Source organism: Crocodylus porosus, unplaced genomic scaffold (genome assembly GCF_001723895.1).
Source record: "Crocodylus porosus isolate Cpor-Errol unplaced genomic scaffold, CroPor_comp1, whole genome shotgun sequence".
Lineage (NCBI taxonomy): Eukaryota > Metazoa > Chordata > Crocodylia > Crocodylidae > Crocodylus > Crocodylus porosus.
Window position 1 is genome coordinate 55,320,467 of NW_017728886.1, and position 12,817 is coordinate 55,333,283.

At 43.4% G+C, this 12,817-nt stretch overlaps 1 protein-coding gene across 2 annotated transcripts in view; it reads right to left on the bottom strand.

Annotated features, from left to right (window-relative positions):
- Positions 1-6,415: 6,415 nt before the first annotated feature.
- The window catches only part of MACC1 (MACC1, MET transcriptional regulator), a 49,430-nt gene continuing 43,028 nt past the window's right edge, over positions 6,416-12,817 (bottom strand). For both annotated transcript variants that reach the window (XM_019534356.1, XM_019534349.1), the window contains one exon: positions 6,416-7,055. In XM_019534356.1, the coding sequence (XP_019389901.1) occupies positions 6,840-7,055 (216 nt within the window). In that variant the 3' untranslated portion in view covers positions 6,416-6,839. The remainder of the gene's footprint in view (positions 7,056-12,817) is intronic.

The following is a 12,817-nucleotide window of genomic DNA, read 5'->3' on the forward strand; positions in this document are numbered from 1 at the left end:
CATCCCTTGGGGTGCTCTGATGAACAAACGTTCCCCCAGATCCTGGTGGTCACCCCTGATAAATTTATAGGTGGCCATTAGATCCCATAGGCAGTACTCAAAACTGCCACTGTATGAATGTTTCACCTTTGACTTTTCCACTTTAAATTTCTGTAGCAGGACATGCTCCGAGGGCAGCTGTGACACCCCATGGTGCCTACCATAGTCCTGCACTGCTCTCACTCTAGCCTCTTGGGATCTCACCCTCGCCTCATGGAAAAAGTCAAGAGAGGAGGCTGCCCTCAGAGGCTGGTAAGCTCTGGGTGCTCTTCCTGTACTCTGTCCTCCTTGGGTTCCGTGTGGCCCACTTGATTTGGGGTTCTGACCCCTCCCAACCTCCGCCTCGGCCTTCAACCCCTGCTGCCCAAAGTCTCTTGGCCTGCTAACCTTCAGTCACTCTCTGAGGCTCTGACCTCTCTTTGTGGGGCTCACATCCCTCTGGCCATAATTGCTTTGAGGGCTGCAATCCTGGCCTCTGTCCCTAAGCTGTAGCCACTGCCATCTTTGCTACTCTTTAGCCCTTTACAGATTTCTCTGGCTGCTTGTTTACTCTGCAGCTGACTCTTGCTTGCAACTTCTTGCTGACTTCCCACCCTTCAACTAGCAGGGATTAGTGGTCCCTGCTGCTACACTTCCGTCCTGAGAAGAGGTGGTCACATGCCATAGATCATTTAAATTTACAGAAAAAAAGGTTTAAAATGAATACCTGATTACTGAAATTGTTAAATTGTTCACCACACTTTCGGACTGGACTCAGATTACCTTGCTTAATACTTCTATTAAGAGGATTTGTAGCAACTGGTCCACTGATGACTTTGTTTCTTAGTTGAACCACTGAGATGCAGTGCAGTTGCTTCCTGCTGTTTGCAGACTCAAGAAGATTACAGTATACAAGTTTATTTTTCCTTGTTTATTATGTTTAAAAATATATACTGTAAGCTTTTTAAAAAGTTTGGATAAAAATAAACAAATATACTGGTAACAAATAAATTCACAATTTTTCTGTACTAAGTGTAATCTGCAGAGGGCCTTATATTTGTAACTGGTACTTGTTTTCAGAACTGTACTGACAGCAACAGAAATATTACATGAAACAGGTTATCACTTGCATCTGAGTAACATTTGTTTTGTTTTAGGTATCTAGAAAGGTTGAGAAAATCCCTGACTTGAATATCCTGTTTCGACACTCATACTAGTATAAACTGGCAGGAAATTTATGTAAGTTCATGAAGTTAACGTGGTGTGAAAGGAAGAAAAGAGGCCCAGAGTGTGCGTCATACACTCATTGACCCTTTCATAGACATTTGCATTTATGTAAAGTGACTGCAAAATGCAAACTAGAATGACAAAGCTTTATCCACCTACTTGATTCAGGTGTCAGTAAGAACTGATGCAAGGACAACAAACAATCTGGGATTTGTTCAGAACAGGATACTTACAGGTTATAACTCTTAACAACACTATTTCTAGCATGGAAGATCTTGCCTGACTTGAGAGCCTACTAGAGGAAACTCTGAAATACTTCATAGTTGCTTAAGCCTTCATATTAGCTTAGAAGCTTGCATTGTGCAAAGCCCAACCCCTTTGGTAAATCACCAAAGAGGTATGCATAAAACCTCAACCTCTTTCTTTTTCCCTGTGGAAAGGAAAGCAAACATCAGAACCCAAGAGGTGCCAGAGTGGGTCTGATCAACCATCCATCTAGCTCAGTATCCTGTCTCTGACAGTGGCAGAAGTGGGTGCATTACATGGAAAGCATATGAGCACGGTATATAGAGTGATTCATTCCTTGTCATAGCTTCCCTGGAATACACCGTGTCCATGCTTTCCTACATTGTTTCCAGAGAGAAGGAAGCAAGATGACTATGCCCCTAAATTTCAAAATTTTGCCTCCCTATTACCCTAGCTCCCATTCTATTACTGTTGATGTCTTCTAAGAAGTTGGTTGTGGACCAACCCTCTCGCTTATGTTTTCTTCATGTGGCAATCTTTTGTCCATTCCCAAATCATCTGCTTTCAGAGGAACCATCAAGAAAGCATTTCTTCCCCATTCAGTTCATGCACAGAGGTTTGTACGAGCAAATAATTTGTCTCTTTACCCCTTTCCTATATTAGGATTCGAATAAGGATTCTGTCCTGCTGTACTGGCCCACTGAATCCTATGATACAGGAATGCCACAGCAGTGGACTGAGGGAAATAGATTCCATATTCAAAGGAAAAACCTGCACTCTGGGTGGGTGACTGAGGCAGAGTTACTCTTTACCCTTTGGCCTTTAGGGTGTGACTGCTCTATGAAGAGTCATTGCAGGAGTGCAAGAAGCGTTCCCCAATGTTAGAGGCATAGGCAGGCTGCACACCTTAATAAGACCCTTCTCACTGGAAGTAGGGGTGGGATATTGAACCTTTTTGCTGGTCTCTTCAAAGATGAGAAGGGTTGAGTACATTCTTTTTTTTGCAAAGAAGAATGTGGAAAGGAAGGAATTGTCCAATGTTTCTGTCTCCACAAGACAGCAACAACAATGGCAAATGGGGAAACCTGGAAATGTCAAGGCAGAAGATGCATTGTATTGTGGGCGGTTATAAGGCAGATATTTTTCTTTGTCCTCTCCCAAGGGTATGTCCCAAGTCACAGGAGGAGTTGCTGTTATATCCCTCCTCATGAAGACCAAGGAAGATAAATATGTAAGCTCATGGGTCAGTAGTTCTTTGCTCCTACATCCCGTTAAGAGGGGCTAAGAGTAGAGTGTTTACCAAGGCCATGTTCTCCATGCTCAGTACTGCTGCAGAGAACAGCTGCATTTGATCTCAGTAGCAGCTCAGAACTGGCATTTTGTGGTTTTAAGTATGTAAGCAATAAATAAAATATGGGTTTTAATATTTTTTTTTTACATTCAGTGTAGGCTGCTAAAGTAAACAGAATATTGCATGAGTGCATATTTCGTTCACATGAGGAGAAATGTAAAACAAAACTTAGTATGGAATTAGCTAATAAAGACCAGAACTCAAGAACCTAGAGTCCTGCATAACTGCATTAGCTATAAATATCCTCCTGAAAACAAATAAACTTAAAGGACTGATCACATAATATTGTATATTAAGAGCTTACTGACTCAGTAAGCCAGTATATTTTGCTAAGTATACTGGGCCAATTTCAAGTTTTGTTCAATAGGATGCAAGATCATTGCTGATTCAGGTCTTAAAGTCAGAGGAGTATGATAATAGGCACAACATGAAAGCAACCCCTGCTGTGTTGTGATTCCTTGATTGATATAATTTCTGTCTGGTGCAAGGCTTGTGAAAATCCCCTTTCGAGTATGGGTTGGCCTTTAAAGTTGAAAAAAAATAAGCATCTGCAAACCTAATTGAGGCATTTTGCAGCTGAAAGTTTCTGGCAGCTCTCTCTCTATCTCTCTCTCAGTGGGGAAGTGCCCATTATGTTGTGCTGTTCTGATTGCTTGAGGGAATTACACACCAGCATATATACTAGTAGTAAGCAGTGCAAAAACTGGCACAAAGGAATAGGGTATGCTGCATCAAAAGTGACAGTGAATAATAAGGACTGACTTGATGGTTTTTCAAAGGGTATAAAAGAGGTGGTGAACAGGGCTTGACTTCAAGTAAAGGGATGTGGCCAATGGGTACATTCAACCATGAGAGCAAGAAGGTATCATGAAGTGGAAAGCACGATGTAACAGGTCTGCTCAGATTCTTGTGAATGTAAGGAGCAGCAAAATTCCTCCCGCAGCTGCCAGCGAAGACATTAGGCATAGTCTACCTGGGCGCTGCACTGTAACACTTCCTGCACTGTGATATGTTTGGCAGTAGAAAATATTCTGGAAGGCATAACTACAGGTCTTCCTGGTAGTCCCAGGCTGCTTATAATGTAGCAGTAATTCTTCTCCTCTTTAAGAAGAAACTTTATGCATTTTCACATGCTTTGGCAATACAAGGGAAAGAAAGACTTGTGCAATTTTACTTTCTTTCAGCTCTGTTTGCAAATGGTTCATTGCCATCTCTAGTGTTATCATGACACAATGACTGGCTGCTGCAAAGAAGTTCAAAGCAGTAGGGAAGTTTAGTTGCACCTTCTTTCCCCAGTTCCTTGAAGAATCACTGCAAGGCAGGCATTATGTGCATGTGAATGTCTCAGAACACAGAGGGCCACAACATGTAACTTTTAAACTCAAACTCTCTTTTTTTTTTATTTCCTTGTCACAGAAAGATGTTATTTTCATTAGTGCTCTGTAAGCCTGATTCTCAGTTCACTAGCATTGGTACAAATCAGGTGTGCACTCAAGCCAACTGAATTATGAAATGCCAATTCAATGCAAGTATCAGGCCTTGAATGATGGGTAGAGAACTTTTCATGAGTACATGAGAAGTTCTATTAAATCAAGATCTCTTCAGTGCACCCTGCCTCCTTTCACATGTTCTACGTAACTAGGGAATGTTTAATGAAAGTCAAAAAAAATGCCCTGAGGAAAGAGAATTATCATGTAAATATGCTCTTTTGTTCTGTGCTTATAGAATCATAAAAAATGAAGGTAGAAAGGGATCTCAGGAGGTCAGCTAGTCCAACCCCCTGCTCAGAGCAGGAGCATCCCCATCTCTATCATCCTAACCAAGGATGGAGATTCCACAGCCTCTCTTGGTAACCTGCTCCAGTGTTTTATTACCTTCCTAGTGATCATCTACCACCACTGAGAACAATCTAACTCATCCTCTTTATAACCATCCTTCAGGTAGTCGAAGGCTGCTATTAAACCCCCCATCAGTCTTTTCTTCTCCAGATTAATAAAAGCGTCCCTTTTTTGTGTCAGTCACACTGAAACAAAACTGCAGTGTGAGTGTATGAGGATCATGCAAGGTTCAAAGGGTAGAAATTGTTTTTTTGTTCTAAGGCTAGGTACAGACGGTCAAAAACCTGAGGCTGTCTTTGCAGGTTAGTCTAAACTGCACAGATTAAATTGAAACAGAAGTGAGCAGACATTTACCTTTGATTCATGAAATGCAGCCACATGCTGGCAGTGGCTCAGACCAGGGCTGTGTGTTCACTTCCTCTTCCTGCTGCCCCCAAGGTCTTTGGGATTTGCAGTCCTGGATTAAAGCAACAGGGACTCTGCAGGGTTGCTCATCATTTCCTCTTCCTGCTTCAGGATGCCTCTGGGATTTGTACTCCACAGTCACAGCCAGCAGCAAATTTGAGCTGGGGAAGGGGTGTTTAATTCCTCTCCCTGGCCCCAAACCCTGGCTGGGGTCCCCTCCTCTCCCCTCCCTTGTAGACTGGGCTTTGTCCCCAGCTGGGCTTGACCCCCATTCCCTTGTCAGCCACCCCTCACTGCTCCAGCTAGGAAGCCCTGCTCTCTGGACCAGACAGCACAGCCCAGCCCAGGGATGGAAAGCTTGCTGGGATGCTGTGGGACTCTGATTTAACTTGAACCAGGAAGGGGTCTGGGACAGACATTGCATAAACCGGTTTGGCCCAAATCAGTTAAGTCTGATACTACATTCAACCAGGTTTATTTAAAAAAAAATAAACTGCATTTTGAAACTGCTGTATGTGCACTGAGCTCCTGTTGTTACAGGTTTAAACGAGTTTCTGATCACTTATGCCGGTTTATGTGCAACTTCTGCCCCTAGCCTAAAGGTTGGCCACTGCCTGGTTTCCCTTTACAAACTGACTTTGCTAATGGGCATTCAGGTCTACCTGTGACAGCTGTTCTTTCCTGTATGATTTCTAAAATATTTTGCTCTGGTTCCTGGAGCTATCATTTAGCCACCAAAAGTTTGCTTGTTTTTAAAAATTCTCTTGAGTTGAGAAGCTAACAATAATAAGGGATTATTTGGTCAGACAGGAGCTATCACCCAAGCCTGTGTTATCTGTGTGTGGGCGCTGCATTTATTACAAGCTTCTTCACACTGGTAAGATTTCTATTGAAAAGGATCTATACAGGTTTATTTTAGTGCATACAATCAGTAGGAATCAGGCAAGTGTGAATTGCTATATAAACAAATCATAAATGGTCCTAAAATATTTTCCTTTCTTTTAACTGTAGGAGTAACACTTGTATCTTTTTGACAATATACTAGCTGACTTGCCTGCAATAATGGCACAAATGAGAATTAGATACAATAAGGTTTCATGCATTCTGGATCTATTTCTGTACCTGCTAAGCTACTCTCTTTGAAAACAGCAATATGAGAGGTAGTGGATTACCCAGAAGGTCATATATTGTGACTGGCAGTCTGATAACAGCTTTGTATAGATCTCCTTTTTCATCTAACTGTAGTCCATCAGGGGAACATGCAGATTAAAGTACCACTTGAAGTGAAAAGGACTAGAGAATTTCTGATGCATGTATAGACTTGGTGGTGTAAAAATAACCCCAAAACAGCAAACTCTTTCTGCAAAGCTAAGAACCCTTTTCAGAAGTGCCCACTACTTTTCATCAGCCTCTGGTTTTTTTTGTTCCCAATTTAAAATAAGTAAACTGGTTTTCAGAGGTACTGAAACCCCATATAACGCTGGTCAGAAAAATTCCAGCAAAATATTTTGTCAGAATTTGCTGATTCATCCAAACATTTTGTCATTGTGGTTCTCATAATATTTTACATTTTCAGTAAGGGCCCTTCAGACCTTCCCTTCTGGCCCTGGGCAGTTGAGGTTTCTGTACAGAAAAAAAGTTAAACTGAAAGGACTTGTTCCATTTTCTTTTGTAAAATCAGAGACTTAAAAAAAATAATTAAAGAGTATAAAACCCAGCAGGATAATTCTCCAAAAGATCTTCCTTGAGAGGATTCAGGGTTCCTCTTTTATCTTTGAGAAAGCACTTGCCCTTAGGACTTCCATGCAGTTTACTAGGATCAAAGCGCCAGTTAACGCTCGCCAGTCTTTAGTCACAGGGTTTTTCATTTTGTCCAAAGCCAGTTGGAGGTCTTGTAATACATCTCTGTAGCTCTCGCCATAGTGGGCACCCCATGTGTATAGAAAATCATATGCAGGTTTCCACATCATCTGCAAGGAAAAAAAAAAGATTAAGTATTTGGAGAAAATGAAGCAACAAGGGAATAGCAATTCATTATAAGGGAATAGTAATGAATGTCCTAGAAGAGGAAACACATTAACTTTTGCTCCTTAAGCGCAATGTGTTTTCATATAAAACATGTCCAGGTATAAGTACAATTTCTGTCCATTTAGTCAGCTTCCTACAGTCATTCCATTTTTGGTGAAATATGTAGCAGTGAGAAGCTGAATTTTCATTTAATGGGATGCTATTAGATAGAAATCTATATTTCTGCCTAAAAAGTCTACCCAGGGTAGTTGCAAGTAAAGGCAATGATCAATAAAATGGAAAAGTGGGTGAGAGTGAAATCCTTTCCGTTTTTTCATCCATCTGTTCAACAGCAGTCACATATATTGAGGTTTACAGTTCTGTTGATAGCTGTACTGTCTCATGAATCAGCATTAGGGTGTCTTCTTTATGCACTGCTTAGATAGGAGCTAACTGATGTGTGCATCACCTTCCTTTGCAAGAAGGGATTTATTAGCAACTGTAGCAGGAAGGCTGAAACTCCCTAAAAAGGCTTTACAAAGCTCCAGCAAAGCAGCAGAAAAACCTTGATAAAAACATGTCTGTTCGCTTCTTTTTAAAATTATAAATGGGGATATATCATAAATTCATTTAAAAAAAAATCAAATTGACAGTATCCTTTTTGGAAGTATTCCAAACTATGCATCCCATGATGGACCTTCAGCTGTGGTCAATTGTTATAACTCCAGTGATTGCAATTAAATTATGATGGTACACAGCAGATGCAGACCTGTACTTAAATCTTTTAAAGTACTGAAGGATTTCCATATCAGTTTTGCTTAGTTTACAAATAAAAATTGCGGTTCCTCAGCTGCTGCAGATTTGACTTGGATTGTGAGGGTGCATCTGCACACGCTATTAATGCAACACAATAAACTCTGATGCAATCCACACCATAGTCTATTGCCCCTGGGACCACAGCATTTTGAGCTGGGTCAGAGCACGTGCCTGCTCTGACCCAGCTCAGCATGCTGCAGAGGGGCTGGCTGGGGCACAAGGCTGCTAGAGCTTTCCACACTTCTGCTTTTGCAAGTCTTCTCCCTCTCCCCACTCCCTGCCAATTTCATGTCTTTTTGCAGTCCCCATGCTTTTCTGTGAGGACCAGGCTTTTTCATGGAAACTGAGTGAATTTTCTGTTTGTGCACAAATGGCAAAACCACAAATTTGGTAGATCATAATATATAGGCACCCAAAATATGTCCATATTTGTCAAATTATATAAATTCCATACAATTACTAGATCAGTCTAGCTCTTCCTATAAAAAATATACTATACCATATGTTGCTATTTTTATAGACACTATCTCATTATAGCAGCTAGTATCAGTTTGTGGTAAAAAAATGTACAAATAGAAACATTAAAAGCAACCGGTGAGACAGTGCAGCCTGGTTGTTTTTCGGGTGGTTTCTTCCTTGATAGACAAGGACAGTGTACTCGGGTACATGGCTTAAGCCCAGCCACAGGGGGTTATTGACTAATAGCCTGCCCACTTGGGACCAGGTGACAGGGGTGATTGCCTGGCCCCAGAGAGAGTTTAAAGCTCCCAGGGAGGGAGCTGAGGAGAGTGGTACAGTTGCAGTGCTGAGAAGGCATAACAGAGTTGGGGTTGCCCTCTCCAGGTCCTAGGAAGGACCACAGGTTTTGAGTTAACCCTTTGTTGTTTGTATATTTTTTTTTTAGTATTGATGTTGATTCCTGTGGGCTCAAGCTTGCCCCAGGGAAAATTAAAGCTGAGTGACAGTCTGCTGCAAGTGGTAGAGAATGCAAGTAAACTTGAAAAAGTCAGCCATGGAGACCTGAATCCTCTTAAAATAGCTGGAGGGGCTACAGCAAGAACAGCTTTTTCAGCAGCAATAAAACCAACAACAGCAGCTCCACAGAGCAGCAACAGCAACTGCAGGTCTTCCTGAAACAGCAGTTGGTTGCGAAATGGGGCCCCACCCACACTGGTGAGTTGCTAGGTTCCGTAAGGTTAGAGGGTGGAGTCCTTGCCAAGATGGGACATGCAGATGAACCACAGGCTTTCCTTGAAACTCCTGAGTGCGTGGCAGAGACCTATCAGTGGCCATAGGATACACTGGCTGTGACAGTGGCTCCTCTATTAACTGGAGAAGTATGGGCTGCTTGCCAGGTCCTGGGAGCAGATTCAGCTTGGAATTACAAAACCCTTAAAGTGGCCATACTGGATTAGTTGGGTCTCAAGCAGGAGGCCTGTTGGCTCAAGTTTTGAGTGGAGACTTGGGACAGAATTCAGAGCCCTATGCCATGGCCCAGAAGCTAAAGGATTTATATTGTGACTAGGTAAATCCAGACTCTGGATTGGCTATGGAGATTATGGAACTAGTGACTTTAGAACAGTTCTCTGTTATCTTCCCAGTAAAAGCCCAGAGGTGGGTGTAGCACCATTGGGTGGCCAGCCTAGAGGAAGCCACATGGAAAGTAGAGGACTTCATGGGGCAGAATTAGACTGCTAGGATCCCTGGGGAAGCCAGCAGCTTCCAGGCCCAAGGAAGCTGGGGCTACAGGCAAACAGGCCAGGTCTCTAGGGACATCCTGGTAGGGGCATTACCTCCATCTCCTCCAAGGCCCTAGGCAAGAGGAGAGCCCTTGAGTAGGCCCCCTGGAGAAGAAAGCCACTTGGGGCATACTTTGAGAGGCTCAAGTGACATGTTTCCAATGCAGGGAGAAAGAGCACCAATATTGGGACTGTCTGTCTGGAAATGGATTCTCATGCCTTTGTCTCAGAAGTGAGGCAGGAGAGCCCAGACCTGAGGGGATACATGGCCTCTTTAAAAATCAGGGATAGCCATGTAGTAGGGCTCATAGGCTTAGGCTCTGCCCAGATGTTTCTACATGAGTGGTTTGAGAGTCCAGCAAACATGCTGATAACAAATGTGCACGTCACCAGCATTCATGGGTGTACCCAACCCTACCCCATAATCCGCCTGAGCCTGACCATTGGTGGACAGGAAGGACATGTAAGACCAGCAGTAGCCAGCCATCAAGCCTACCTTTTGGTGCTGGGCTGAAATTTGGGCTTGATGGCCAAGCTGATATGATTGGCCTGGAGAATGAATAAAACCCAGGCTAACCCTAATCTCATAGAACCAGAACTAGGGGAGATATTTCCCTTTTTGGACCCTTAGCTTTCTGGACTTTGAACCAGGTCATAGCAAGAGCAGTGGCAGGTCAAGTGTGAGGCCCTTACCGGCCAGAGAAAAAGCTCAGGAAAAGGGATCAGGATTCAATGTAATTTGGACCTCCTGTCCAAAGGAACTGGAGGATCAAGGAACCTTAGCTGCTTATCAGGAGAGTGGACTGAAACAAGTGGGGGAAGGCCAAGATTTCATCCATGATCAAAGAGAGAATCCAGGATATTCTCCTTTGTATGGACAGTTAGGATGGGCTATTGGAGCCATAGTGGATGCAGGCTTGGTAGTCCAGGATCCCTGTTTTGAGTTGCAGGGTGACCCCCTGGTGACAGTGATCAAAGACAAGGTCACAGGGGTATAATTTTTGGATCTGAAATAGTATTGCAGCCAGGTTTTGAATTTGACACATGCTGTATAATGGGGATGGAAAAAAGCCTAGGATAGAGTGCTGGTAAGGTTTTTTTTGGCCTGGGGTATACCAGGAAATCAAAAATTATTGTGCATCCTGCCCCAAGTGCCAGCCTCTTGTCCCCTGGCTCCACTGATGCCTATCCTATTGGTTGGCATACCCTTTTGTAGGTTGGGGTGGACTTGGTGGGACCACTGGAGCCCAGTTCAAGGGGATCTGAGTTAATTCTGGTCTTGGCTGACAATGCCACTTGCTACTCCAAGGCTGTGGCAATCTACTTGGCTTCACCACAAAAGGGGGCCTCTGAGCTAGTACAGGTTTTCTCCCAGGTGGGCATTCCTATAGAAGTTTATATGGGCCAGGCATAGCCTTCATGTCCTGGTTACTACAGGAGGTATAGGGCTTACTGAAGGTCCATTCAATAAGGAAATTTGTCTCAGAGGAGCTGCAAAATTGGGATCAGGTATTGCCCTACTTGTTCACCATATGAGAGGTTCCACAGTCTTCCATGGGCTTTTGCCCATTGAGTTGCTGTATGGGAGGCAGCCCTGGGGCATTTTAGACTTCCTGCAAGAGTCCTGGCAGGCCCAGGGGACACTAAACTATATTTTCTGTAGTTGTGTTTTGAAGGTATGGGAAAGATTAGACCTGGTGAGAGCCCTCACAAAGAAAAAATCTCAAAGTGGCCCAGTTAGGAGCAAGATCTGCAATACAATAAATATGCTTAGCTCTGGGTCTACCAGCCAGGGGATCAAGTTCTACTATGCCCCCCCCCCTCAAGAAAGTTACTGGCGAAATTATTAGGCCCTTTTGAGGTTCTGCAAAGGGTAGGCCAGGTAAGTTGTGAAGTTACCCAGTGGGGAAATGGCAGAGTTCACAGATATACAACATTAACCTGCTAAAGCCTTGAAAGGCTTGAGTGGTTTGTCTGGTCTCTGTGTGTTTTCTGGAAGGTGGCCTGGGGATTCCAAATCCCCTCCCAGATTTGATAGCTGGCCTCATGCTAGGGGAAACTTTGGTCCTGACTCAATGGGCTGAAATAAAAAGCCTTCTAGAAGGCTTTTTAAGAGGTGTTTACAGTGAGTCTGGGCCAGACTACATTAATCAAACACTGAGTTATCCTCAAGCCAGCCTGCACAATTCAGAAGGAAAACTAGAGCATTCTAGCATGACTGATGGAAATGGTAAAACAAGGAGCTAAGAAGATGTTAGACATAGGGGTGATCAAATAATTATCCAGTGTGTACAGTAGCCCAATTATGCTGGTGCCAAAGCCTGGCCACACTATCCAGTTTTGCATTGACTTCTGCAAAGTCAACAGTTTCAAAATGTGGTGCATATCCCATGCCCAGAAAAGATGAAATTGTGACGGGAATAGCTACTGCAAAGTACGTAACCACCCTGGACTTGACCAAAAGATATTGGCAAATTCCTTTGGATCCAGTGTTTGGGGAAATCACAGCCTTTACAACACCCTGGGGTCACTACCACTTCAAGACTTCACCTTTCAATCTACATGGAGCCCCAGCAACCTTCCAATGTTTAATGGGAAAAATACTCTGCCCACACCGGGCATATGTGGCTGCCTATCTGGACAACATGGCAATATTTACCAACATGTGGGTAGACTACCTCCAGCACGTAAAAGAATTGTTGCAGTTGATATGAGTGGCTGATCTCATGGCTAACCCTGTTAAATGTCACCTGGGGTACATAGAGACTAGACACCTAGATATATGTTGGACAATGGTAAAATCATGCCCCTAGCCAAAAAAGTAAAGGCCTTGGTGGAAGTACCAGTGCCAACAACCAAAAAACAGGTGAAGTAATTTCTGGGCTTGGCAAGCTACTATTGTCAATTCATCCCACAGTTTACAGCCATCACAGCCCCACTGACTGACCTGCCACAGAAAGGAGGTACCACAAAGGATTCAGTAGTCACCCAAATGTCAGACCCCACTTAGGGCAGTAAAACAGCTGCTATGCATTCCACCAGTCCTGTGCAGCCTGGACTTATCAAACATACATATTGCAAACAGATGCCTCAGACAAAGGCCTGGGAACAGTTCTCTCTCAAGTTTGAGGATGGAGAATGCCCCATTCTGTATCTCAGTAAGAAACTAC